A 27,395-nucleotide genomic window follows, 5' to 3' on the forward strand; every position below is an offset into this window, starting at 1 on the left:
TAAATTTACCCAGCTAGCAAACGTCCCTATACAACTGTCTAAACTTTGAATTATGTTGATATTGACATGTCTTATATCTTTAAATTTGACAGAATGGAGAAAACTAACATCCGAAGCTTGAGAAGTATCGGAAAAATAGTAGGGCATGTATCTGTGTTAGTGGAGAAATGTCCATGGCACTGCTCAAAGGACCAAAACTGCTTAACACAGAACTTCTACCAATAAAATCTTCCAGTACTGGTTCTGGAAGCAAGACTTGGTTGCTGGGTTCAATAATCCTCTTTGGAAACAGTTGTTCAATTGTAATCTGGAAGATCGTGCAGGTATTTGTTCTGTGAGTTCATTCCAAATTGCCTGCTGTGTCAATATTAGTGAAATCAGAAATCCTCTAGGTCTAAATGTTTGCTGAAATTCAGAACAGGTTCCAATATCAGCTAGGTGTCCTGATCCCTTACTCTCTACTGTTTGGATGTGTTTCTTCGGATCCCTACAACAATAGCAATTACGATCTTCATAAAACCAGATCCACAAGCATGGAAACCGCCTTCAATTCTTGAGCATGCTTGTTTACTCTACATAGAATGTAGCATGCTCTCTCGGTACTCTTTTCTTGTTGCACATATTTTGTTAATTCAAGATCATAAACATGTCCTTCCATGGTCTATTTTTAAATTGCTGTGACCAAAACCTTTGTTGACCAGTGAATTGCTTCTGCAAGCATCATTATTCTTCAAACCTGGTGCATTGCACAAAGGGGACTACACTTCTTAGCAATGTTCAAACCTCTGCCACCGTTATTGGGACCGTCTTAGCTGCTACCTTTCTACATGAGGTGATCTACACGTCAAGGTACATAACTCCTCGGAATGTTTTCATGACAATTTATTTTCTTTATGAAGAACTCTGTGTTAGTTATAAAATGAAACAAGTATGAATAGCTAATTAATGTTGATAATATTGGTCATCTGATATATTTATCTCACTTCAGCTTGTTAGTTGCTATTGTTGTGATTTCTGGTTTTTATATGGTGATATCGGGTCAAGCTTCAGACCAACAGGAGATCAAACAAGAGACAAATTTTGTGCCACAAGCTGACGGGACAAATATTCAGCAAGGTTCTATGGATGAATCTTCAGGACATAACATCTGTAAAAAAACATTTGGAAGTGCCACTTCTATATGAAAAACTCCCTAATGTAGACAAAGTGTGATGAATCTGATCCTCAAATTTAGTTTTTTTCCTTTCGGAGATACAAATTTCATGTCGAAATATCCTAGTGCTATGCTTCACTCAGGTTCCATCTTCAGAACAACTCTTCTGTGGTTACTTTCTGAAATTGTGATGTTCCCCGTCTCATCAAAGTTTTATATAGAACAAAGTAAATACCCTGATATAATAGATGACACATAAACGAGCAATCGAAGACAGAGAGAATGGATTTCAGAACTCATATTATAGCCAACCCGAAAAGGTAACACCATATTGAACTCTGTTCATTTTTTAAGTGTTCAGTGTTTATATTGATTGACTTCACATTTCAACTATAAAAATCCTCCTAATTATTGAAGTTTTACTTCTTAAAGTTTCCGGATCAATATAATAATGCATGTAGTGAAGTAGAAAACTGATAATTTTTAAGGATCATTCCTTTTCATCGAGGCAAATCTGCAACATATAATCTTCTTGTGCATTTCCAATTCAACAAAAAACATTTCCACTCAAGATTATTGAATTTTCACTTCGAAGGCATTCAAGTCGACATGTGTATTAGGCATTTAAAAAATGATGATATCAAAGATCAATTCATGATATTTGAGTGAAGGAAAGTGTAGGGTATAGAATGGTAATATTAACTTTTTTTCAAAATCTAGAAAGCTACAATTTTGCTTGCCACCATGCCACCATGTTGATTTGCAAGAAGCATATTCTACAGATGACATGAATAGATATCAGTCCATGAAGAAGAAAATTGCTGACATTACCAAACTCAAAAGACTGACACAGATCAGAAAAGGAGAAATAAATATCATTGACAATTATTAAAATAGTTATCCACATCCAGAAACAGTCTAAGCACGACTGGAACTTTCAAATTCAGCTCAATTTTTTCTCCGTGCCCTTTCTTTTCGACATGTTTCTGGTAATGACTTCGGGATCCTGTTCGAAATATGAAATACAGTGATATTTGAAACCTACACATAATACCATCTCAAGGAAACATATCCCATTTGCCTGTTTATTTTTGTATGGCATTAGCTACTGAAAACCGGCTATTGAATTCCTAATTATGCTTCACAGTCTGAGCAATAGATGAATATGTGCCCACAGCACCAACAACAACTGACATTAGCATTACTGTCAAGATACCTGCTAGCTCAGTTCCCCATTTCTGATAAACTTTAAAAATCTTCAAGTAACATGCACATGGGAGGAAGAATGAAACAATAACGACGAGAGCAGCTCCACTCAGAGATGACAAGGACTGAAAAGATGGAAATACCATGGCCATAACTACTGTGCTAATTAACAAAGACATTCTGACAAGAATACCTGTCGACTTACTATCTTGATACCTGTCTGGCAAAACACTTTCAATTGCAGTGGCAATCGGTGTTATTGTTAATGCATACTTTGCAATTGGACCTGCCAATATGGTGTAAATTGCTATCTTGGAGCTGAGTTTTTGCGTAGGGAGATTTAATGTAACTTGAGATTGCACATTCTGACCATATATAAGATAGCCCAATACGGCCATAGATATGTTGGTGACAGTACATATGACAAAACTTATAAACATGACCTGCAATTGGAGCAACAAAGAGAAAATCAGTAGTCAGTCACCACTAGCAACAAAGAGAAACTTGTATGTCTAATTCTTGCATCATTAGGCATATTGAATTGACAACTACAAGTCATTGAAGTGATAGAAAAGAAACCAAACCTCACCTTGGAAAACTGGTTTTTCTTTCTCATTGAATTGTATATGCTAGGGAACATTGCATGAGCACCATAGCAAAAAGCGTACAAACTGAGTGCAGTAGGCACCCCTTGTAAATTTATCAGTGATCCTTTGCCATGAAATCCAACCCCTTTGGTCACACCAACACAAAAAACACAAACAACCACAACCAGAGAAGACAGCACCCCGCAGGCCGAAACATAGGACATAACACCGAGGTTACTTAGCCACATAGTAGGCGAGATCAAAATACCTGAAAGAATAACAAAAGAATGCCTGCCATCTATAGAAAGGCTTCCCAGCTTTAATGCAAAGTTCGGAGAAAGCTTATGCAAGTTGTCCCCTTCCATTATTAGAAGGCCAGTGGATACAAAATAAAGCTCTAAAGAGGTGAGGAAAGACGCTACTAATTTTCCTTTGCGTCCAAATGCATGACTGGCAATGTCAGAATAACTTGTAACATTAGGGTTTCTATCCATGCATCTGCGCATCAGAAGTCCAGTAAAGCAGGCTGCAGCCGCAATCAAGATCAGCAGGATCAAGCTTAACCAGCCTCCTGCTGAAAGGGCATACGGAATGGATAGAATGCCAATTCCTGAGACAAGAAATAAATCGCAAGCGCGCTGTCAGACAAATATCAACGCAAAGCCATCTACACTGTAGGAATTGTTGGAGTTTTGCGAAGAATAGATCCTGTTTCCCTGTAAAAAGCGGGTTTTTGGAGAATTTGCGAGATCGAAAGCAACAAGCAATGTTGCTACACTTTAATTAAGAAAGTATGATGTTCATATTTTTCTGATCATATGTTTTTTTTTTCTTAGTTCAGTTCAATCATATTGATTCTAGTTCTTCAATACAGTAAAAAAAAAACCGCATCTTTTTCAGCCTTCGAGGCTCGATTGCCGAATTTTAGCTATATTGGACAGTATAGAAAAGAAAAGGAATTAAAAGGAAAAAAGAAGAAAAGGATGATGTTAATGAACATACCTGAAAGAGCGTTGATGCCATTAATGCAAGTCTTTAGGAAGCTTACTTGTTTATTCTCCATTGTTTCTCAGAATTTTTGTTCACTTTTTAAACTATGTGCTAAATATAATGAAGGGTTTCGTTTCTTTTTATACATCTCTCTCAATGCATATTGTATGAACTCAGCGATCAGGAAAAGTAGATGGAAAGTAGGGATCTAAGAAGATACCTAGTTTCCTACGACTACTGAGATACGGCACCTTTTACGGAAGGAATTCATCAGGATATTTGTTAGCACTTGTGTTTTCGGTTTTACCTTAATTCTTGTCTAACAACCTTTCACATTATCCTAATTTATCATTTTTTTCAAGCAAAGTAATTCTTTTCTAACAATCTTGCAAACCTTGGAATGGAGGATGAGTGATGTAGGAGATTGCAGGAGATTTGAGCTGTCACATATATATGGTATTGTTGCCATTCAACTACATGAACATTCAGTAGATATGTTCATGTACAAGTCTATAAAAGATGGAAACATATATGATTTTTAATCTAATTATTTGATCGTGCTTATAATATTTTATCGAGATGCTTGAGAGGCCTTGGTCTTTAGCAAAATGCATGAGTTAGCTATAGCCAAATAAGATCATGAAGACTCTAAATAGACATAAGAATAAAATTGATGTTGTATCTCTCAAAAATCATCTTTCTACAAAGGCGATATTTTAGGAGTGGCTGATCAATCGCGATGATTTATCAGAAAGGAAAAAAAAAAAAAAACCTAACAGGGAGCTTAATAAAATATAAAAGAAATCATTTATTTTTTTGGTTTATTGAAAGATTTAAATAAAATAGAATAAAAATTTTCAAATCCCCTCCCTTTCCGTCCCTTCTATAACAAATTTATGAGATGCACCTACATCCAGAATATTTTCTAAGAAGGTTATCCATCAATCAATCACTAAAATCAAAATAATGGACTTTAAGGGTTTTTTTATTATAAAAAAAGTTCAATTTTGATTTTTTTAAATACTGAAGACGCTAGAGTGTAGGTTTACGTTCCGTGGTGAGTCAAGTCCAAATTTGTTTGAACATTGCAAAATTTATTCAAGCCTAAAGAATTATTTAGTATTTTTTATTAAATTTAATCTAGTTAATTAACTTTAAAATATTCCTTATTTAATTTTTTTATCTAGTTTAGATTTAAAAATTAAATCGTATAAGAGTTGGCCTAACATAACTGAATCGATTAAATTGGTTCAAAGACATCCAAACAGACTGGTAAAAAAACTAGGATAATAAAGAAAAAAAGATGAAATTAACATAAAAAAATCCTTCAACCCAACTTCTTGTCTAGCTTCAAATTGAAAATTAAATTATGTGAGAGTTGTCCTGACGTAGCTCAATTAACTTGATCATTAAAAAAAAAAAATTCTAGGGATAAAATTAAGAAAAAAAATTGATGGAAGGCATCCCCTCCTCATGGAACATTGTGAATTGGAGCGGCGCCTCTTTTTTTTTTTTCCCAGTTATTGTTTTGCTTTAATTATCGATTTTTTCTTCTTTTCAATTCCATTATTTGATATTATGTTAATATGCATTTAGGGTTGATGATTTATTTTAATCTACTTTTTATGTTGTTACTGAGATCTAGATAAAAAAAATATTCTAACATCAAATTAGTGCTCAATTTCACAAAAAAAAAAAAATCCAATTTATTGTTTGCAAGACATTGAAAATAAGAACACTAAAATTGGGAAAAAAAAATGACAACTCTTTTTGTTTCTTAACAAAACTATGGTATTGACTTTGATCCTTTTTCTTCTTCTTCTTTTTTTTGCTTTATCATCAATTTTTTTAAAAAAATTTATTCTTCAATGTTGGGTTGATTGAGACTTGGGGTTTGTAATTTGTTTTGATATATTTTTCATAATTTGTTTCTTTTTATATGAGAAAAGAATCCAGTTTTATTTTTTGAGAAAATTGAAAATGAGACAATGAGATTGAAATAAAGAAAAAATAAGGCCCTTTTAAAATAAAATGGTGTTAACGCCTTTTTGCTTAATTTTTTCTTAGGATATTTTCAAGTTTTCTTTTTAGTCATTTTAGCATCTGCTATTAAACAATTTAGTTTAAAATTTTATTTTGTTCATATTTAATCTTTAAATTTAAAAGTGCAGAGAGAGAGTTACTGAAAAACATCAAATGAGAAAGAAAAAAGTTGATTAATTGGATTTCAATGATAGAAAAAGCTAAATTTGATGTCAAAGTTTTTCTTTTGGCAAGATAAGTTTCATTAAAGTGTTTTTGGACTTCCTAATTTCTTGAAAAATAGATTAGAGTTGAGATATACTTATTTCCCATTTGATTTTTTGTTTTCTAATCGATTTTGAGTTTTTTTTAGTTGAGGAATTATTTTTTTAAGGTTATCAAAGTGTTTTTAAATATAAATATGTAAAGAATTATTAAAAAAAAATACCCAACATGATTTTTAAGAGACCTCTATAGAGGTCAGAAACCAGGTTTGCTAAAAACGTATATTTTGTTTCTTTTTTAAAAAAAAAATTGGGTATGCAATTTGAAAAGGGGAAAAAAAAAAAACCCAAGCATGGGCCTAGGCTAGCATGCAACCACCAAAATGACATCCCTTTTTGTTTCTTAACAAAACTATGGTGTTGATTTTGGTCCCTTTTTCTTCTTTTTTTCTTTTCTTTTATTATTATTTTTTTAAATTTTATTCTTCAACATTGGGTTGATTATGATTTGGAATTCATAATTTATTTTAATCTACTTTTTACATGGTTATTTTAATATAAAAAAAAATCTCAATATTGGGTTGGTACTTGATTTCACGAGAAAAGAATTTGGTTTTATTTTTTGAAAAATTGAAAATGAGAGAATGAGATTGAAATAAAGAAAAAATGAGGCCCTTTAAAAATAAAATGGTGTTGGTACCTTTTTGCTTAATTTTTCATATTTTCAAGTTTTGTTTTTAGTCATTTTAACTTTGCAATTAAACAATTTAGTTAAAAGTTCATTTTGCTCACATTTTATTTTTTAAATTTAATAGCAAAGAGAGTCATTGAAAAAAATCGAAGGAGAGAGAAAAATATTAGTTGATCGGATTTCAATTAAAAAAAAAAGCTAAATTTCATGTTAGAGTTTTTCTTTTGAGAAGAAGATTTTCATTAAAGTGTTTTTGGATTTTTTTAATTTGCTGAAATAATAGGTCAGAGTGGAGATAGATTTGTTTTTCATTTGATTTTGTGTTTTCTAATTAATTTTGAGGTTATTTTAGTTGATGAATTATTTTTTTAAGGTTATCAAAATGTTTTTAAATGAAAATCCGTAAAGAATTAGGTTTTGAGTAGATAAAAATACCAACACGATTTTTAAGTTACCTTTATGGTGGTCAAAAACTAAGTTTGCGAGGGGCACATAGTTCGCTTGTGTTTTTTTAAAAAATAATGGGTGCGCAATTCGAAGAAATAAAGAAAAAGCTCGAGCCCAAGCTTGTTTTATGGCCTAGGCGTGTGGGGGTAAGCAGCCCTATATGACGAGCCTGTTTTTTTAATATTTTTTTTAAAAACAAGCTAAAAGGGCTTAATAGCAGAATGGGACTTGTTAAAAAGGAGGAATTTTAATGGTAGGATGTATGGTTACGATGAACCAATTAGAAAGGTATATATAGGAATATAACTAGAAACAATTACAGTATTCAGTTATTTAAAATTTTTTTATTTCATGTGGCACTTAATTTTCTTCATAATTAGTGATTATATTTGACGTTTTCTCATCAAGACTTTTCAAGGAAAAAGAGACCCCATGAGTCATCATTATCAATAATATATTTAGAAAAATATATATATTATTTTAGAAATAAATAGTGACAATAACTCTAATAATTTAGAAAGCATACCTTTAATCATCTATGTGTAGTCCCTTGTGCTAGAAAACGACGTTCCAAAATGCATGTCAATTTGTTTTGAATGATTTGATCTTCACCAAACTTTGAGACAAGACAGTATTTTGGCATGTACAGCCTTTCTTCTCACTGTTCACGTCGAAAGACTTTTCAGAGAAGTCCTTATCCTCTCGTTTGCAGTCAACACGCTCGAGGAGAAATATTTACCATTTTTGTTGATTTTACACATCGCACCCAACATTAGGTACCTGGAATAAGAAATGGGAGCCCTGCAATCAATGGTGTGTTTCCACTCCTGCAAAATATGGCAGCAGCCGCTCACAAAATATAAAGAAATCAGTCTTCTGGGTTCAGTTTGTAACCACAGAATCCACACCTAGAAACCGAAGAAACCCAGTTTCTCTGACCTTATTTTTTTTATCAGCAACCGCTGCACCACACCATGGTAATAAATATATTAAAGGAATAGTATTAAAGCTGCTTCACAATGTCATATTCGCCTAAGAAACAGTATGCGCATTAAACTGATGCATAAACAAATCAGAGAAGAATCATCAAACAAGGTCTCAGATATAGAAAATGTGAGCTCCGGAGAGCATACAAGGCCATATATAACCAATATGTTCCAAAGATACTAAAAAGAAAAGCACAAGAATGCTATACAAAGAAACCAACTGTGGAGGAAAAAAATATGTAACATCAGAGTGAGCAGCAAATAAGTATGCTGCCTACAACTAAAATCCTAAGCAATACTGTCTGCATCCATGCTAGCTGCAAGAATTCTCCAAGTTAAGGGTGCTTCCATCCAGAAGAGTAAGAATTGTTGTCCCTTCTGTTGTTCCTAAAAGCACAGCACCCGACGGAGTACACAATGATGAGGAATACGAGAAAAATAATGTTGATAACAGCCACCTTCTTCCAATCCCTCCTGAGGTTGTCCAGCAGTCCAGCTTTGCAAGAGTTGCAGTTAAAGCAGAGTACATCTGCTTGATTATCCCATGCAGCGCAGTCAGGATCGGAGGTGGAATTTGTAGATGTCTTCTCCCAGTTAGTCGGTGATTTATAAAGAAAGCCACAGCTATCTGATGGCTTACAGCAGCCAGCCTGCCAAAACAATAAAGAAACATCAGAACCCAGTGTAGAGTTATGAACACTTCAAGAAGAAGAAGTCTAATGCAATAATACCTACATACATGTCAGGGTTCACAGAACACTATTTACCAAGCGTTCATAGAAACAATTGAAGAACTACACAAAAATTATGTCAAATAAATAAATTATCTAAGGGTAATAATAACCCCTTCGGCTAAAGAAATGAATATCCATTTTCTTGTCCCAGGGTAATCAGCTCAGTTCATACGGCCGTGAAAGGCCATCGAGGAATAGAGACCCCCTACCGCCCCATACAAAAACAATTAGTAGATGATAAAAATATTAATGATCAAAGGTAATTAACCATAATGATTGAGGAATAAAAGAGGGTCATTTCCCCCAATTCATTACAACTCAAGCACAAGGTCAAGCTAAGCAAAAATGGGGTATATTTCACACATCAGCACCATAGGAAGGATCACTAGCCACAGAATCCCAGCAAAGGATACTGTAAAAGATAAAAGAAATGAGAACAAATGATATATATATATATATAAAAAAAAAATCACCACAAAAGAATCATATTCTTCATACAGTAACCTAAATAGTGTTCTTGCTTTCCTTTCTAAAGCTATAATAAACTAGAAACAACTGCGAATAATCTAAATAACAAAGAAAGAAAGAGAAATAATTGAAAAAATCCCTTATTCCTATATCACAAAGAATAAAGCTTTTTTTTTTTGGTCATTATGATAATATTGATCAAAAATATTAATCACAACATTCTTAATCCACAATTACACACAGAAAATTGTACTGACATCTAACGATGACCAGTAACCCATCATGACTCACGAGTGACATCTCGTTTCTTCAATAGGAAAGAAAAATACTAATATTGAAAATTATCATCGTAGATTTAACATTATTTCTTCTTAACAACAAAAACTTAGATCTAACAAAAAAAAGAAAAACCGCAAAGTCAAACAATAACTCAGAAGCATTAAAAAAAAAAAAGATAAAAAAAATACCTGAAGAGCAGACAGATGGCGGGTATACAAGACTTCAACAGTATCATTCGCGAATTTCTGGTTAAAATCACTGCAAACTTTAGCATCAATCAAACAACTCTTAATCTTCCTCCAGTTCTTCTGATTGCCCACTCTCTTCTGCAACCAATTTGAATAATCTCCCAACTTATACTCCTTATACCCCTTCCCGGACAAAACTTGACCGGCACCTTTATTGGTCACGACAAAAGCGAAAATCGTGAAGCAGAAGAGCAAGACGATGAGGAGAAACATGACTAGGAGGTAAGTCCAGAGAAGCCATGACACGCGACAACACGCGCCAATTAGGCCAGCTAGAGAGACTAGTAAGAGAAAGACACCCAAGATAATAACTGGGGTGTCGAAGAACTTATCACATTCTGATGTCCCTTTGTTTTTTAACCATATCCCTGCCCACAGGATGGGGATTGAGAGCAGGAAGGTTATGAAATTCAGGATTCCTACCAAGTTGTTGCTTAAACGAAACATCGTTCTTCTTGTTTGGTTGCGGAGAATATGAAACAGAAAAGAAAGGAGCGTTTGTTGGGTTTTGATAGGGGGGGGGAGAAGGCTATTTATAATGATTAGTGATGGAGGAGGGGGAGGAAGATGGGGGAGGAGGTTGCAGGGAAGGTTCTTTCTATTTAGCCTGGGACGTTACGACTACACGCGCTAAAGGACGCGTATTTATTGAGTCACGCGTGGTTAGTTGAAAGGCGTCGGGTTTCTTATTAATATTACAATCCGCAACGGATACAAAGAGTAGCGGTCAACGTGTATGGATGTGACAGTTCAGTAATTAGCAAAACTATGTGTTTCAAAAACTTTTTAACGGAGGAGTTATCTCTACTTTTTAATTAATTAATTAGTGTAAATCCTTCTTTAATGCTTGGTGTTTTATTTAGATTTTGTTTAGGATTCTGAATTTATCTTCTTTCTTTCTCGTGCAAATCTTAAATCTAATGTAATTTTTCATTAATTGCATGTTTTTTTTTATGGTAGAAAAGTGCTTTAGCAAAAAAATTATTTTTACTTTATTTTTATGTGTTTTTAGATAGTTTTAATGGATTTGTGTCAAAAATAAATTTTAAAAATAAAAAAATATATTATTTCAAATTATTTTTAAAAATATATATTTTTAAAAAATAATTTCTACCATAATATTAAACAGGCTCTAAATCACTTCTAATTTTATAATAATCAATATAAATTTATGACTTTATATAATAAAATAAATAAATACATCATTGAAATTTGTTTCATTATATTTAAAATATTTGTTTTTTTTAAGAATGATAATATATAATTTTATGTTTTTATTTGAATAAATATTTTTCGTTAATTACAATGCAAATCTAAATACGAAATAGCTGTAAAATAATTGATTTTTATTATTTTAAAAAATATTAAAAATATTACTCACAAAATGTGTCTATGAACAAAAATACCACAGAAAGAATTAGTTGTTCAAGACAAAATAAAAATAAGAAAGGATTACATATTAATTATTAGCCAATTACATGCTTTACAGATTACAATAATGAAATGATAAAGTCTTCCTTTTAAAAGCAATTAATAAAATAAAGTTTCAGAGGGAGCCGTTAGGTAGCAGTCTTCCGGTGACCCCGTCGGCTATACTACCAACATGCGCCCGTCACGTGTCACCCATCGCGGCTTGTCGGCGTGGTAACTATGAATGAGGGGTAACCGGCATGTCCCACACGCGTCCACTTCTAAATCAGGCAAATTATTATTATTATTATTTGCTATTTGTGATGATAAAAATCCAAAATCAGTCAACGTATAACCGCGTTTACTATGAACTCATGTTTTGCGTTTGTGTATTCTTTCTTGCTTTTTTACTTTTTTTCAAAAACAATGTTTTAAAGGATGATAATGATTTTTTTATTTAAAAATATATTAAAATAATATATTTTTTATTTTTAAAAAATTATTTTTGATATTAGTATATCAAAATGATATATAAATATTAAAAAATATAAATTTTAAAAAAAAAAAATCTTATTTTTTTCAAAAACATTTTTGAAACATAAAAACAAATATACCTGAATTCTTTCATGGTGTTTGGAAGTGTGAATTTTTTTATATTTTTTGGGTGTTTTAAAAGTGTATTATATTAGAAAAATATTAAATTGTTTTTATTAGTATTTTTTTAATTATTTTAATATGTTGATGTAAAAAAAAATAATATATATTTTTAAGTAAAATATTATTTTAAAAAACATGGTGTAATAAGCTTAGAAAAGCTAAATAAGAATATAATTCTGACTCTTGAAAAAGAATTATGGATCCCAAGAAATTCTTATAAAATCAAAATGTTCCGGTCATAAATTATTTATACCTAATATTGTTGAAAAGGAAAAACAAGATATTTATGCATCTAACTCACAAGTCAACATTAATATTGATCTAGTAGTATTACTATATTGCTATAAAAATAAAAATACAAATTTAATCTTTAAGAAATGCACTTATGAGGAGGGACAAATACGAACTTCGAAGGGGAGTAGTCTTCTCCTTTAAAAAAAATATGAGGATTTCCAGGTAAAAATAAAAAAAAAAAAAAAAAGCTACAATAAAAACCAGCATAGGTATTTAATTTTAATAATATATGAAAGCTTGGCTGAGAATGAGATATTCAAATTGTCCATCTTCTTCTTCTTCTTCTTCTTCTTTTTCAAAACCGCGAAAGTCATGCAACCAGCAAAGAAATTAGGTAAAATGTTGGCAATAAGTCTGCACAGTAGACACGAAAACACTAGGATGGCTGGCTTTACTTCAATGTCCACACGGTCACGGCATTTTTATGGATTCTAACTATATGTGTGACCCGTGTTTTTCGTGGATTAAATATTTTTAGTTTTTATAAAAATATTACTTATACATGTAATCAAATAAATTAAAAATTATATATTAATAAATCGATAAAAAATCATTAATAACATCTAAAAACAAAACTTGAAAAATCAAGAGACAAATATAGATCAACATATTAAATTTTAAAAAATAAAACATTAAATTGATTGAATAAATTAAAAAGAAAAAAAGAAATAACATGTAAGGCTACACATATTAAAAATATCATCTAAAAATAAATATTTTTTACTTTTCAAAAACATAATTTATCTATATAAAAGATAAAAACAAAACCATAAATGAACCAGACCACTCCTAAAATCAAACACACAAAAAAATCAATATTTTTTAAACGAAGCACCTGAATAAAATAAAAGAGATGAGGTTTTATCTATTTCTTTTCAATTGCTTCATTTAAAGTTATATTTTCATGGCAACCACAATTATCAAACTCAGCCTGGGGTGAGACTTGGTTAAGGGGGTCAGGTTCCAGTTATATAGGTTGACTCCGGTCAACCTGAAAAAATTAGAAAAAAGATATTTGAGATTTTAATATTTTAATATTTTATATGAAATAATTAAGAAATAATTCATGTGGATATAGGTTATACATATTATAAACAATTAAGTTTAAAAGATTATTTTAAAAGGTTTTTTATCTCACATTCAAAAAATATTTTTTTTCTTGTGAACAAAGAGTATATATACTAAAAGGCTTCAAATCCCATATTGAAAAAATAAAACATTCTTCAATTATTTATATAGTAAACTTCAAAATGACTCAAGTAACAAATTGAAAATTTTGAGGAAAAAAAATGGTCTCTAAGTAGAATAAAAAACACATTTATAAAAACAAAAAAGGGGTCTCTACTCGGCGTGTTAACCAATTTACTCTGGGTCAATATCAAACCCAAATTTTAAATGAAACATACCCGACTAAGTCCCAAGGGTCACCCGAAAAACATTTTAAAAAAAATATTTGATGTTTTAATATTTGTTATGAAAAATTAAAAAACAATTCATGTGGATATAAGCTATACATGTTGTAAATTATTAAGTTTAAAAAATTATTTAAAAAGATTTTTTTATCTCACATTGGAAAGATATTATTTTATTCTTCTAAGGTGAAGTATTTAAACCAAAAATGTTTATTATCTCACATTGAAAAAAATATATATATATATATTATATATATATATATATATATATAAAAGTTTCCGGGCAGGAGAAAAAACACATTTGAGAAAAAAAGGTCCCTGCCAGGTTTGTGACCCAAGTTTTGGTTTGACCCAGCGGGTTGATCGGATTTACTCCAAGCTAATTACAGGCCTAAATTTTGAATGAACCTGCCAACGTCATTAGGTCCTGGTGGCAGCAGTGCCCAACATTATTAAGTCCTCGTGGGAAGCAGGGCCCAACACTATTGATTTTGTTGGTAGCAGGGTTCAACTCTATTGGGTCCTCCTAGGAGACAAGGCCCATCGCTATTGTGTTTTGCTGGGCAACACGACCCAACTCTATTGGAAGAAAAGATATTCAACTAGCCCGACCTCAAATGAAAAAAAAATTATTATCACCCAACTTTTGTACAATATAAAAAAAGTCTCATCAATTTATTTTTTTTTATTGTATGAAAAACTTTACATAAGAGAAAAGAAAAAAAAAATCTAAAGAGACAAAAAAAAAACTGAATATATTTGGGTCTGGCTATGAGCCAAACTCAATAGCATTGGGTTTGACTATCAAGTCAGACCTAGAAGCTTTTGGCACAGAAACACACAAAATACAACGCCCCCAAAAATACTTTTTGACTAAAAAATAGCAAAAACAACGCCTTTATGACGCTACAGTGTGGCCCATAGTGCAAACACTTTATGTCTATAGTGTAATTCACAATGCAATAAGTCTATGTTCAAAGTAAATGTACAATATTTTTGCCATACCTTTTAAAGTATAGTATAATATTGGTATGAATAAATGTTTTTTTTTAATTCTAAAAATATATTGGTTTGTAAGTGTTATTTTCCTTTTAAATATCAGTTTGATACTACTAAATATCAGTTTGATACTGGTAAAAAATTATTAGAAAACAATCTTTTTCCCTACCTATTTTTTTCTCTACAAACTCTTTGATTATATTTATCATAAACATAACAAAAGTTCTGAAGAACTTGTAGAAGTTTATGTCTATAAGTTTCAAGGATTTTCTTTATCATGAAGGTATATTATATTAATTTTGCAACAAATATAGTGGAGACAATTAACATCGTAAAGATAGTGATATTCTCTCCAAGCTTATTTCTATACCACCAACTTAACAAATTTAAGGTATTAATCCGCAATGAAATCCAGACTATAATAAATCAAGAGTTTATGAAGCAAGATTATTTTGATGGAATGAATTTTGTTCATTGAAAAGACAAGATGATGTTCTTGTTTATAACTTTAAAGATCTTTTACATCCTTGATCTGAATCTGTTTGAAATTTCTGCATCTATACTTAAAAATAATGATCAATTAAAGGGAAATCATAAGAAACAAGATGAAGATGAATGGTTGTGCAGAGACCACATCCTCAATAATTTTTCAAATTATTTATATGATTTTCTTACATCTATAAAGTCTTTCACATGAAATCTGAAAATCATTGGAATACAAATGTCAAATACAAAACCAAAAAAACAAGGCTCCTTTACACACACACTAAAATTAATTAATTAATTAATGATGCATGATACATCCTATCAGTTATTCAATTAATTTAATTAAAGGGTTGCCTTTTAAATTTTATAAATATATTAGAATGAAAAGATATGTTTTTAAATTTTATAGACACATGAGTATGAAAAGATGTTATTTTTCTTTTAAATATCAATTTGATAACGAAAAAAATCAATTAGAAAACATTCTTCTTCTTTTTTATTTTTTCCTTACAAGCTATTTGTTTATATTTATATCATAAACAAATTAATAAATTTTAATAAATTTATAGAAGTTGTTGTCTATCAATTTAAAGACTTTATTATATACTAAATGTATATTATTTTAACTCTACAAAAAAATATAATTAAAAATTTAAACTTTAAAAATCATAATCTTCATATCTCTAAATCTGTTTTATATGCCCACATTTGATGCAATTAAAAAGAAGAGAGACTTTATCTTAATGTTTGTGTTCGGTGCACTGAAAAATATACGTTCCTTATCGGATGCTATTTGAGCAAGAAAAGGAAATAAAGTTGAACAATTTGATTTTTGAATCTCAGCAATTTGGCCCTCTTGTTTTTGTTTTTTTTTTTTTTTTTTAATGTTAGTGTAGTGTGTGCTTACACAAGTCAATTTTTTTTTTTTTTTTTTTCTCATGTCGTATCCTTACCAAGTCAATTTTTTTAGCAATTTGATCTTTTCACACAAAGCACTTACCTGCTTTGGCCAGGGCTCTAAGAAATCTTAATAAATAATTATAAGGTTAAGAAAGAGGACTGACGAAGAACACGTGGAGCTGTGGAATTGTAGATTGTACTTATCAAATAAAAAGATACGCTAATGTATAAGGTTGTGTGCAAGTTTCACATGCACTGCTAACCCATGTACTAATATTTTCCAAAAATACAGAGACGGAAACTGCCTAGAAACTTACAATGCCGCGTTTAGCTCCAGAAATACGATGGTCCTGCTCTTGAAGGGTACAATATATTTTACCAGATTTTTATTTATCTATTTTGAACAGCACATTTATAAATTTTATAACTGCCGGATGACATTTTTGGACCAAGAACTAGTTTTGTGACCTCTTCTGCGTTAGGCGGTAAGTCAACATATTGCCGCTGCATCGATCTTGAACTTGTTTATTACTCAAGCTCAATCTCTCTCTCTCTCTCCTTTCCTTCCTTTTGTTCTTTCTTTTAATCTATTTTTGTTATATGCTAACCATTCCATGACGGTTTTGCAGGCTCTGCCATTATATATTGTCACAATCCACATGATCTCCTCACAGAGACAGAGCCAGAAAGCTACGGAAATCACGTTCTATGTACATTGTGAATGGCATTGTCAGCGAGACAGCGCTATATGATATCCATGTAAACATTTCATTTTATATGAAAGAAGCCTTTTTGGCCCTCTGTGATAATTTGTCACGAGGCAGCGTGGTGGTGGTGCGCATACTATATACTCGGATGGCTTGTTTCCGATGCTCTGCACCTGCAAATTATGGCAATCTAGCTAGTGTAGTTTAACAGTATAATAAATCATATCCCCACTTGACAATAAAGGAAATCCCAATATTTTCCCAGTAATCGCTTGATGTTTAATTAAGCCAAAAGAACCTTCTTAACATGATCACATGGCATTTGATGCTTTGGTCAATCTGTCAGTGAGAGCAACCTTTTAAGAAGAAGGTTCTCATTTTCTGTTAATGCTTTGAATATCACCATACATCTCTAGCTTTATGGCTGTAGAAGCAAAGTAGTTGATCAGAGCTCCCGAGAAGCTTTGATGCAAATTAAAGGTAACAAGGTGACATGCATAGATTAGTGGCGCTGATTAAGAAAATTACCATCCCGTCACGTCAAGGTAAGCAAAATTGGAATGGAAGCAACTATCAAGCAAAGTAGAGGTTGTTGGTGATGGTGGTTGTTGCTGATCCACCAGCAAGGACGATAGCTTTTGCTTGCAAACTCTTCTTCTATGAGGACTGGTAATCAAATTGCTTCACTTTTGAGGTTATTTAATTGGAGCATGATTAACGGACAAAGGGACAGGTCCCCCCACTTTGACCAAGGAATTTTTTGTTTCTTTGTTTGTGTAATGCTCGAATTCCTTAGATATATACCTCTTACGAGCATATGGTAAGGGTAGCCAAATTAAATGTCAACATCCGACCACGGATTCAGCACCGGAACTAAACACAAAATCCACAGACATGGCTTGGCCCCATTCTTCAATCCATCTCTCCAATAAATACTTATAATTAATATGCCTCACACTTCCACAGGAATCAAAAGGGAGGCACAGTGGCTGGTTCCAGAACTTTTAAGGGTTTTAGACTTCCGCATACAGTAGCTGCGTTTTACCTCAGCCAGTTTCATTCCTGAACTTATGCTAAATGTCCATCAAAAAAACAAAAACTTAGGCTAACGATTACAATGGTGACAAGAGTAAAAGCATTGCTAAGCAATCGTAAACACCCTGGTTGCTGTTCTAGCTTCTTGTCCTTTCCACCAAATCCTCAAAGAGCCATCTCAGGCTTGTTGATATCCTATTCTAGATTCCAGAGAAATCCACCCCAAACTCTGTGATAGAACCATTTTGACCTCATTATATGTATACTTTTTAAGTTCTAATAATCAACAAGGTAACACACTCAAAGGTTGCACCCCTAACAGTGAAGAATAACAATTAACAGTACAATGAAAATAAACAAATTAGAAACCAGCACAAAACATCTGCAATAATTCATGTCAATTCAACAAACTGACAAGGAATTCCAAACAGTGCCTTATTAATTCATAGTCAAAGCACAACCACAAATGTAGCTAGAAGAAAATGAGAAGATGAATACGGCCAGAGACTGTTCAGCTCACTGATGTGAGATCAAAGGGGACCTGGAAATGTTCCATTCTCCCTCTGCTCATTCCACCTCTCGACCTGCAGCAATTCATTCACATGAAAAAGAAAGAAACAATGATCAATTACAATGGTAAAAAAAATTTATTGACTCTAAATGCAAATCACTGCCACTTCAAGCACTAAAGACAATATTCTACAAAACAGATTCCATTTAAGAGGCTGAAATATATAATAGACCAATTATGGTATATTCCAAGACAACATCTCACTGACTACTGACAACTCAGAGAGATGACATACAATGTTTGAGTCAAAGTTAAAATAGTAGAAGGTATGATTCAATATACAAGAGTGGTGAACATAGCATTGCAGCATTAATCAAGAACAGACTAAGTCAGCACATAAAATATTCTGTCTTATAAACTTTTCATTCAATCCTAAACTATATCTTACCACTGACTGGATGCTTCCACATTCTAAGTAATGGCATGTTAAAGCACCAAATGCAGAGATATTCTGTTTACATGTAATCTAGGCCCAAATATTTGTCTATGTTGGCCAGGGAATGAAAGAAAATAGGTCATGCAAAAAGATCTCTATTAGAATCTCAGATTCATAATACGTCAATCAGATACTAACAAGCATAATCAACATGGAGCTTTACTTAGGAATTTTACTTTTCTTATTAGTCTAAAAAACCTGATGTCATTTGGATTAAATATTAATCATATAACTTTCTAAGGATTCTTTTTCCAATAAGGATTAGGATTTAGACCTAGTGCTAGTACAAATAAAGCTGCCTAGCTTATTTTTCAGACATGTTTTGTATATTATCGATCATAATATGTTTAAAAGGTTGTCTGCAAACCCTAAACCTATTTTTCCAGTTCCAAGTTCAATTTTTTTCTAGTTTTTGCCATCAATTTATTGTTCTTTGTTGTTTTGAGTTGATTTCTCTTCCCACACTTCATCACTAATTATACTCTTGAGAAATTGACCAACAAGTTGTCAAACCTAAACTTTTATAGATAGAACAGCAAATATAGATGGCTTGTTGTTCCGCACAGATGACATGTGGAGAGCATGATGCTTGCGAGGTAAAATGGGTTTCTAACATAAAGGCAAGCTTGTCTAATTTCTCAATATTGTAAATAAGCCCTTTGCTCAATATTGTAAATAAGCTCATACAACTGGTATCAGTGTATTCCGATAGCAAATAGGAGCACTACAGTTTAAAACAAAATTGGCAATGTCGTGAAACACACCACATCATGCAGCATCAGACAGGCATGTTTACATTTAGCCTGACTCCCAAACCATGAATGATGCAATAACATTCACGATAATGCTACAATGCAAAGATGACATCCCACGTGAGTAAGAAACCACTTAAATTAATTCTAAATTCAATAATTTGCCTTTTTTACTAGCAAACTTTCATTGAAAATCATTTGCCAACATTTTACAGAGAACTACAGTATATTAAAAAAAATGTCCTTGGCGGATCATAAATTAATTGAGACAAAAAAAAAAGGCTCGGTATGCTCACCCACTCAGAGGGGCAAAGGGAACGGTAGTATTTAGCAAAACGTTCGCAATCATTACCTTCATCACCCTTCGCTGCCACACACCTGCAGTCAATAATAATTACCGTTTATGGGGAAAAAAAAAAAAAGATAACCACTAAATAATAGACAGATAAATGAAATAAAATCGACAAAGACTAATGAACAATACCTATGAAATTCAATGTAGCGGGTGAAACAGTGTCTGGTTTGATTTGTCGTAGGGAATCGATAATCAGCTGGAGCTGTTTTCAGCTCAATCTACGCAGTAAAACAATACCGTTATTACCCGAAGAAACATCACATCATTCTCAAACAACAGATAAAAAAAATAAAAATCAATCACAATTTTCAAAATGTCTCATCGCTGTTTCCTTATTCTTAATTCGGAAAAAAAAAACCTAAATCTTAATGGATCACCCAAAAATCGTAAGCAATAGGAGGAATCAACCTAACTTAAATAATCAATTATTTGTAAAACATGAAAACATAGTACGTAAAATATAGAACACAGCCAGAAGATATAATAATTTTTTTGCAGATCCGAGGAATTGATTGTATGAAAATGAATTCGATTTCCTTTATTTTCAAATCCGGAAAGTGAAGATAGAGGAGAGATTGAAGAATACCTCTTTTCCCATGGCTGCCAATAGCGATCGAATTCAGACAAGAGAAGCGAGAAATCAATCGAAAGAGTTCGAAGGGGGAGAGAGGCTCAGTATTGACTAATTAATTCTATTTTTTTTCCTGCGGTTCGCCCGATTAACAATAAAATTGGGACCCACGTGCATAACGAAACGAAAAAATTGAGAGAGTCATGTTTGGGTACAAGAAGGCATGGACTATGAATCGGGTTATGAACTACTGTTTGGTTGGCTTTGATATATATTAAACCCGAATTACAGTTTTTTTTATTGGACAAGACCGAGACCACTTAACATTTCTTTTATATATATATATATATAAAGTTGCAGTTCGAATCGTGTTTGATTAAAATTTAATTTTTTATATATATTTTTAGATAGTTTTAATGTGTTATGTTAAAAATAATTTTAAAAAAATAAAAAAAATTATTATTTTGATATATTTTTAAACAAAAAAAATACTTTATATCACAACCGCTACAATATTTTTAAATACACCCAAAACTTAGATGATAGTTGATAATGCATTTCTACTTGGAAAAAAGTGAAAATATTTAAGAATGTTAATATGAAAAAAATTACTAAACGCCATGTTTAATATGAAAAAAGAACTAATATTTTTTAATAATTTTTAATTTTTTAATATAAAAAAATTAAAAAATTATTTTAATATATTTTAAAACAAAAACAATTTAAACCATGATATCAAACACCATTAACCTACCTCCAAGGTTGTCTAGTTTTTGGTTTCAATGATACATAATAATCTCTTATGTGATTTACTCATTTTAAATAGTTTAATTTTCTTGCTTTAATGGGAAAATAAAAAGATAAAAAAAACATAGAAGAGTCAGATTATTATTATTATTATTATTATTATTATTATTATTATTATTATTTGAGTATCAAAATCTCATACTTAAAAATTAATATTATGAAACCCGAATCTACCATTAATTAAGACAAACATGTGACTTTTATGTGACCCATAGCTCAAATCAAGTTTAAAATTAAATTTGATAAAAGTTAATGCAGCATAACTCAATCAATCAATAAAATCTTATTTAATTTTTTTAAAAAAAATATTCAAAAATATTTTAAATATTTTAAATAAATTAATAATATTATTTTAAATTAAACTAAACAGAATAAATTTGGATTGATTAAAGAAAAAAACAAGAAGAAAGAAAGCTAATTCTTGATTCCTGTATTCCTTAAACAACGTTGACTCCTTACTTTTTATTAGGATCTCTTTTCCCTCACACTTATGATCCGGAACTCTTAATAAACAAACTTGACTTGGTAAACACCTGACAATAATAAAACCGATTACTACTTGTTGATTTTATGTCAGCTCATCTCAAAAATGGCAGAAAATTCTAACCCTGCAGAAGCACTTGCAGTGAGAACAACAAAAGAGACTACCAAAACTAATAAAGGAATTGTAGAAAATACAAAGTCTGATAAAGGAGCTCAAGTAAGAAAATACGCAGGCTTATTATCAATATTCACTTTTGTGCTTTCTGTTTTGATCATTGCCGTAGCTATTTGGTTGCTTTACATGAGAGATTACGACTGTGAGAAGCTCTTGAGGCTACCGAGATTACAGATGGGCATTGGCATTGGATTGATATTTGTTTCCTTGATTAGCAACATTGTTGTGTTCTTGAGATCACGGTTTGCAGTGCCAGGTTTCTTCATAGTTATGGTGCCGTTGATCGTGATGTTCACAATGGGACTTGCACTTGTGGGAGCTAACAAGATGGAAAGCAAGAGATTGGTGGCGACACCAATGTGGTTCAGAGAAAAAATCCGCAATCATGACGACTGGGAAAATATTAAATCTTGCATTTTCAGTTCAGGAACATGCGATGATTTGGTGTCCAGGTCCTTGAATCTCAAAGCATTTGATTTCAGTATCAAGAAATTATCATCTATAGAGGTAGTTTTATTGCATTTACACATGTTATGTTGTTATCTTTGAATCATTTTTTGCGCCTATTTTACATGGATATGATTTCTATAGGAAAATCGCTACGCATATACATGATTATAAATGCATATTTAACCAATGTTTTCTGCTCCTACAAAAAGAAGAGAGAGGAGGGAGGAGTATGTTTCGAACCCATATTTTTGCTCTTTATGAAGAATTAGAAAGAAGAAAAAAGTTCATATATATATGACCCTATCATTATAGCAAACGTCCTTCTTAATCGCAGTAGCCATGCTTTTTCAAGTGATATGCAATATTAGTTATTTGTTGATTTGTGTGTGTTATTTTAAGCTTTTATGGTATTGAGTGCAACTAACTAATAATCTAAAATCTAAATATATTCTTGCATATCAGCTCTGCTTCCAAATTAATTTAATATATTTTTATTTTGTTTTGTTATATGGAAGTCTGGATGTTGCAAACCACCATCAATATGTCAAATGGAGTATGTGAACGCCACATTTTGGATAAAAGTTGACGGCGCAGTGGATGAATCACAACTGCAATATAGTGACTGTGCTACATGGCGGAATGATCCAAGCAGCCTGTGCTACAACTGTGGATCTTGTAGACGTGGTTTTGTGAGAATAATGGAAAGCAAATGGAGGAACCTCGGAGTCCTCCTCATCTTAATGGGGTTGCTTCTTGTTATTGCTCACATATTATTATTCGTTATGGTTATGTGGGAGAGGTAATAAAGAACGATCAATTCGTCTCCACAATTCAAGAAAGAGAGGACCTTTTCTTATTGTGTTGCCCAGATCGTTTTTATGAAAAGGGTTCCTTTTTTTTTTAATCTTTTTGAAATAAGAATGGTTTTCTTCCTTTTGCTTTGTTTTATGGTGTTGGATCAGTTTCGGCATTTTAGCTTTAATTAGCTAGCCGTAGAAGTAACCTCGAAGCCTTTTGTTTTCCTGCGAAGGATCTTATTATGATGGTTTTTATGTTTTCTTTTTCCCATTCTTGAGAGAACCTGTCTGAATTTGTAATACCGTTTATAACAAAGGTGGCTGGAAAATGATAATTCTGATTGATGGAGAAGGCAAACTCCATGGCTATCCTACTGCTGATTATCGATTCAACAAGAAGACTGGTGAATGGAAAGAATGAAATAAAATTAATAATAAATTACCAAGTGAAGGAAGCATCTAATCTATAACTTCCACAACATCAAAGGAACTGTGCATTTTACAAATGCAGAGCATTGTGTGGGTAGCAAAAGCTTGTGAAAAGCCTCTGATGAAAACTTCATCAGACTCGCATGTTCACCTTGTAGCTATTGATGCAACCTTTGAGGAGCTGCGGTGAGCCCAGAATGCCAGGCAAGGCAGAAAAGCTTCTGGATAGCTTCTGATCAAAGCTTCATCATGTTGACCACCGAGCAAGAGATGGATCAAAAGGCCCTAACCAGTGAACAACACCACCAGCATTGGACGTTGTTGCACCACCAAATGCAACACTGGACACTTCACCATTGCTACTGATGTATGGAATTATCCAATCCCCCAGCTGACCCAACACCCATGTGAACAAGAGTCCTCCCATATCCATCAACATTGGAACCACCACCTTCTACTGGGGGTGGATAAGAAGCATCAGGATTCGCATAGCCAACACAATAGTGGTTTGGAGCTAATACAACACAGATCAGCACAAGAATTAGATAAAAATGAAAGAAAATTTTGAATGATATAACCACCACATTCAGATGCAAGAAAAAGTTGCCGCGTAGTCTGTTATCAACATTCAAGACATCAATGTGCAACCTTCCCTATATTTAAGCCTTTTTCATATTCAAATCTAGCTCTTTTCACCAAAACAGCAGATAAAAATAGTATACATATAAGTCAGAACTTAACAAAATGTACATTATACATCGCAGTGTAAAAAACATTGAATCCTTGTGATATCAATGTTTGTATTAACCAGCATGCTCACAAATAAGACAAAAAAAAATTGATGTTTAATCAACTTTTGTATCATCTATTACTTCCAAGACGAATACAAGATTGCTGCAGTTTACCTTTTTCATCCCTCCCCTCTTGTATCTGGTTTCCTCACAAATTGTCCCTCTATGCAGCATAGCAAGCTATGTCACAGCAAGCAAGGGGTTGCTTCAATATTACAGTTGCCCATGGCAAGAGAATTTGTATATACCAATGCATTTAGCATATGGGTGTTGCAGGTCTGGCCACGAGTCAGGCATAGGCAAACATGGAGCGCACGACCATCTCCAGGGTGCGATGACAAAAGAAACCTTGAGCTCGACGCTCGCAAGAGATGTGTGTCAGACCCACTTAGCAGAGCACCTGGCCAAGTCATTGAGCCTAACAGCACCTATCAGACCCAAGTTTTGGGTCCGGTAGGAGCAAACCCAATAACTCCTGGATTTAGCAACACCTGCTAAACCTAGCTACCCTTGGGCTCTCAGTGGATAGCTATATTGGGGCGTGTTTGAAGCTAGTGCATACCGGCCCTTATTCAAGTGTTCAAGATATTTATTCTCAAATGTTTTCCTCAATACTGTACTTTAGGAAAAATATACAAAAAATTGCTGATAAAATATTGATTCATAATACACAAATGTTAGTCCACTATGGTTAGTGGAAATCAAATGGGTCGGCACTTTGGCCAAGTGTGGAAAACCAACAATATCTCCGAGAACAACCACAAAGTTTTGTCTATCAATTCTAGTTGGAAATTATGCAAAATCAACTTTTCCACTGCCCTCCATCCCTCAGTTTTTGGCCACGTATACGTGCTTTACCTTTTCTGTTCCAATCTTAAGTATCATGATCAAATTAAGTATATCAATTAAGGTTCTCCTTCATCTAGCAAATTATCAATTAATCCATTAAGGTCAAGAATTGCATTTTCTTTCCTGCTGCAGAAGTCATTTACTTGCTAAAAGTTATGTTCTTGTTGTGGCCTCGCAACAATGGCTGGATTTAAGTCTTTAGTTGCTGTTGCCGTTGCTGTTGCTTTAATTTGCTTCTTGCTATGTCAAGCATGACGTAATTTTAAATACATTACAATTACAGATTACAATATAATATTATGAAATAAATTAAGCATCACTCTAAAATTGAGAGAGGCTAGCTAATGTCGCACCTCTTGAGCATGCACGCATGCATCTCTTTTTAGCACACCCGCCCAAACTGAGTCGTCCTTCCCCTCCTTGCATGTGCAAATTATAAGAGCCACTAGCATTGGACCAAATATTGGTATACAAGTGTCAGGAAGTTCGGGATGCCTGAATTCCACTTTCGATACTCAGATAATGACCGCAAGGAAATAAAAATGTCAACAGTCGTAGAAGCAGCGAAGCGTAGTCAACAGAAATGCTGCAGATAGCAACAGTACGTTTCCACTACGGTGGGTGTGTAGGTGAAGTGGGGAGGCAACATCGTAACACATGTCCAAGAATACCGAAATCTCCAACGGTTAGCTTTTCTTGGCCACAAATTTCTGTCCAGCAAAACCCGAGATTAGCCAAATCATCACCTCCACTTCCAAATATTCAATCAAATTGTGAAAAATATTCATTTATCCGGTAGTTCACTCGTTTTCTGTCACGATGTAGTACGTTCAGAATCATCAACTATAAATAGCATGGTCTCTCCATAGTCTCTCCCACGAAACAATCACTCTTCCACTCTCATATATATCTACTTGCAAGATTCAAGAACTATACCCCGCTCGTGTTCTTTTAAGTGCCCTTAATTATATTGAAGCCTCCCTTGTGATTAACAGCTAGCCTTAATTAACGAAAGATGGCTCCATACAGGTCTCTGGCTTTGATTGCATTGCTCGTGATCATGTCAGCTATAGAATCTGAGAGTCGGGTTGCAAGAAAAGACTTGGGTGTGGATCTTGGTGGCGTGGGAGTTGGGCTTGGAGCAGGAGTGGGCGTGGGTTTAGGAGGTAGTGGCTCAGGGTCTGGAGCTGGGTCTGGTTCGGGTTCTGGTTCAGGATCAAGTTCCGGGTCAAGTTCGTCCTCTTCATCCTCATCCCGGTCCAGTTCAAGCTCTAAGGGCGGGTCTGACGCGGGCTCTGAAGCGGGTTCCTATGCTGGGTCTCGAGCAGGATCAGGATCAGGTGGTAAACAAGGTGGTGGAGCAGGTTCCGGGTCCGGTTCTGGACATGGGGAGGGATACGGTGAGGGTTCTGGCAGGGGAAGTGGGTCCGACAACGGTGAAGGCTATGGCGAGGGTCGTGGACAAGGATCGGGCTATGGCAGTGGAAGTGGTAACTAAATGAGAAAGATAATTAATACCAGTGTGGTGAAAATAAGAATAGAACGACTCGCCGTTTGATATATAAATAAATAAACAGATGGTGGAATAAGAGCACTCCTTTGTCCATGGAGTCTTTAACCTAGTTGTCTACCTGTTATGTAACTGATCATGAGTCCCTCTTGTTGCCTAATATTATAGTTGTGTTCATGTGCATGGCTTATCAAATAATTTACCATCCTTGTATTTCTTTTTATGTCACCTTCCGTTAATGACATTGCCATATATGAGCTTCAAGCATTTTATTTCTTTGGCTTACCCTTTCACAAACTTGATTCACCGATAACTCGTTTTTAACACTTGTTTTTTAATATATTTTCAAAAAAAAATTCAAAATTTTTAAAAAATGCATCTTCGACTGTTTGAAAAACATGAGTAGTATAGTTTATCAAACAAGAATCTGTTTGAAAACTTCAGAAGTGATACAAGGATTTTTTTTTTCATTTATTTTTTTCTT

The 27,395-nt window shown here is 33.0% G+C and overlaps 5 protein-coding genes across 5 annotated transcripts; 2 read left to right on the forward strand and 3 right to left on the reverse strand.

The window, feature by feature from the left end:
* Window positions 1-2,122: 2,122 nt before the first annotated feature.
* LOC118034240 (amino acid transporter AVT1I) lies at window positions 2,123-3,790 on the reverse strand. Its single transcript, XM_035039475.2, has 2 exons — window positions 2,949-3,790; window positions 2,123-2,802 (listed from the first exon to the last, which is right to left on the reverse strand). Exons 1-2 carry the CDS (start codon window positions 3,450-3,452, stop codon window positions 2,284-2,286), a joined length of 1,023 nt encoding a protein of 340 aa, XP_034895366.1. The 5' UTR covers window positions 3,453-3,790; the 3' UTR covers window positions 2,123-2,283.
* A 4,615-nt stretch (window positions 3,791-8,405) lies between these two features.
* On the reverse strand, window positions 8,406-10,620 carry LOC118034215 (tetraspanin-8). The gene is made up of 2 exons (XM_035039452.2): window positions 9,976-10,620; window positions 8,406-8,956 (listed from the first exon to the last, which is right to left on the reverse strand). The coding sequence occupies exons 1-2, from the start codon at window positions 10,480-10,482 to the stop codon at window positions 8,642-8,644; spliced, it is 822 nt and encodes a 273-aa protein (XP_034895343.1). The 5' UTR covers window positions 10,483-10,620; the 3' UTR covers window positions 8,406-8,641.
* Window positions 10,621-18,288: 7,668 nt separating this feature from the next.
* Window positions 18,289-20,840, reverse strand: LOC118034216 (cytochrome c oxidase subunit 6b-2). The gene is made up of 4 exons (XM_035039453.2): window positions 20,636-20,840; window positions 20,179-20,267; window positions 19,991-20,072; window positions 18,289-18,519 (listed from the first exon to the last, which is right to left on the reverse strand). Exons 1-4 carry the CDS (start codon window positions 20,645-20,647, stop codon window positions 18,466-18,468), a joined length of 237 nt encoding a protein of 78 aa, XP_034895344.1. The 5' UTR covers window positions 20,648-20,840; the 3' UTR covers window positions 18,289-18,465.
* Window positions 20,841-22,016: 1,176 nt separating this feature from the next.
* Window positions 22,017-23,338, forward strand: LOC118034232 (tetraspanin-15). The gene is made up of 2 exons (XM_035039467.1): window positions 22,017-22,592; window positions 23,051-23,338. Exons 1-2 carry the CDS (start codon window positions 22,017-22,019, stop codon window positions 23,336-23,338), a joined length of 864 nt encoding a protein of 287 aa, XP_034895358.1.
* Window positions 23,339-26,293: 2,955 nt separating this feature from the next.
* LOC118034279 (uncharacterized) lies at window positions 26,294-27,094 on the forward strand. Its single transcript, XM_035039520.2, has one exon. It carries the CDS (start codon window positions 26,417-26,419, stop codon window positions 26,897-26,899), a length of 483 nt encoding a protein of 160 aa, XP_034895411.1. The 5' UTR covers window positions 26,294-26,416; the 3' UTR covers window positions 26,900-27,094.
* Window positions 27,095-27,395: the final 301 nt, after the last annotated feature.

The sequence above is a fragment of the Populus alba genome, chromosome 18 (genome assembly GCF_005239225.2).
Source record: "Populus alba chromosome 18, ASM523922v2, whole genome shotgun sequence".
Taxonomy (NCBI): domain Eukaryota; kingdom Viridiplantae; phylum Streptophyta; class Magnoliopsida; order Malpighiales; family Salicaceae; genus Populus; species Populus alba.

Excerpts from the sequence above, each read along its gene's own strand:
- LOC118034240 (XM_035039475.2), bottom strand. The coding sequence starts at position 3,452 with ATGCGCAGATGCATGGATAGAAACCCTAATGTTACAAGTTATTCTGAC. Across the intron at positions 2,803-2,948 it reads AGAAAAACCAGTTTTCCAAG|GTCATGTTTATAAGTTTTGT; the intron begins GTGAGGTTTGGT and ends CTCCAATTGCAG.
- LOC118034215 (XM_035039452.2), bottom strand. The coding sequence starts at position 10,482 with ATGTTTCGTTTAAGCAACAACTTGGTAGGAATCCTGAATTTCATAACC. Across the intron at positions 8,957-9,975 it reads GCCATCTGTCTGCTCTTCAG|GCTGGCTGCTGTAAGCCATC; the intron begins GTATTTTTTTTA and ends TTGTTTTGGCAG.
- LOC118034216 (XM_035039453.2), bottom strand. Across the intron at positions 20,073-20,178 it reads CGCTACATTGAATTTCATAG|GTGTGTGGCAGCGAAGGGTG; the intron begins GTATTGTTCATT and ends TATTGACTGCAG. Across the intron at positions 18,520-19,990 it reads CCCTTTGCCCCTCTGAGTGG|GTCGAGAGGTGGAATGAGCA; the intron begins GTGAGCATACCG and ends GAATTGCTGCAG.
- LOC118034232 (XM_035039467.1), top strand. The coding sequence starts at position 22,017 with ATGGCAGAAAATTCTAACCCTGCAGAAGCACTTGCAGTGAGAACAACA. Across the intron at positions 22,593-23,050 it reads AGAAATTATCATCTATAGAG|TCTGGATGTTGCAAACCACC; the intron begins GTAGTTTTATTG and ends GTTATATGGAAG.
- LOC118034279 (XM_035039520.2), top strand. The coding sequence starts at position 26,417 with ATGGCTCCATACAGGTCTCTGGCTTTGATTGCATTGCTCGTGATCATG.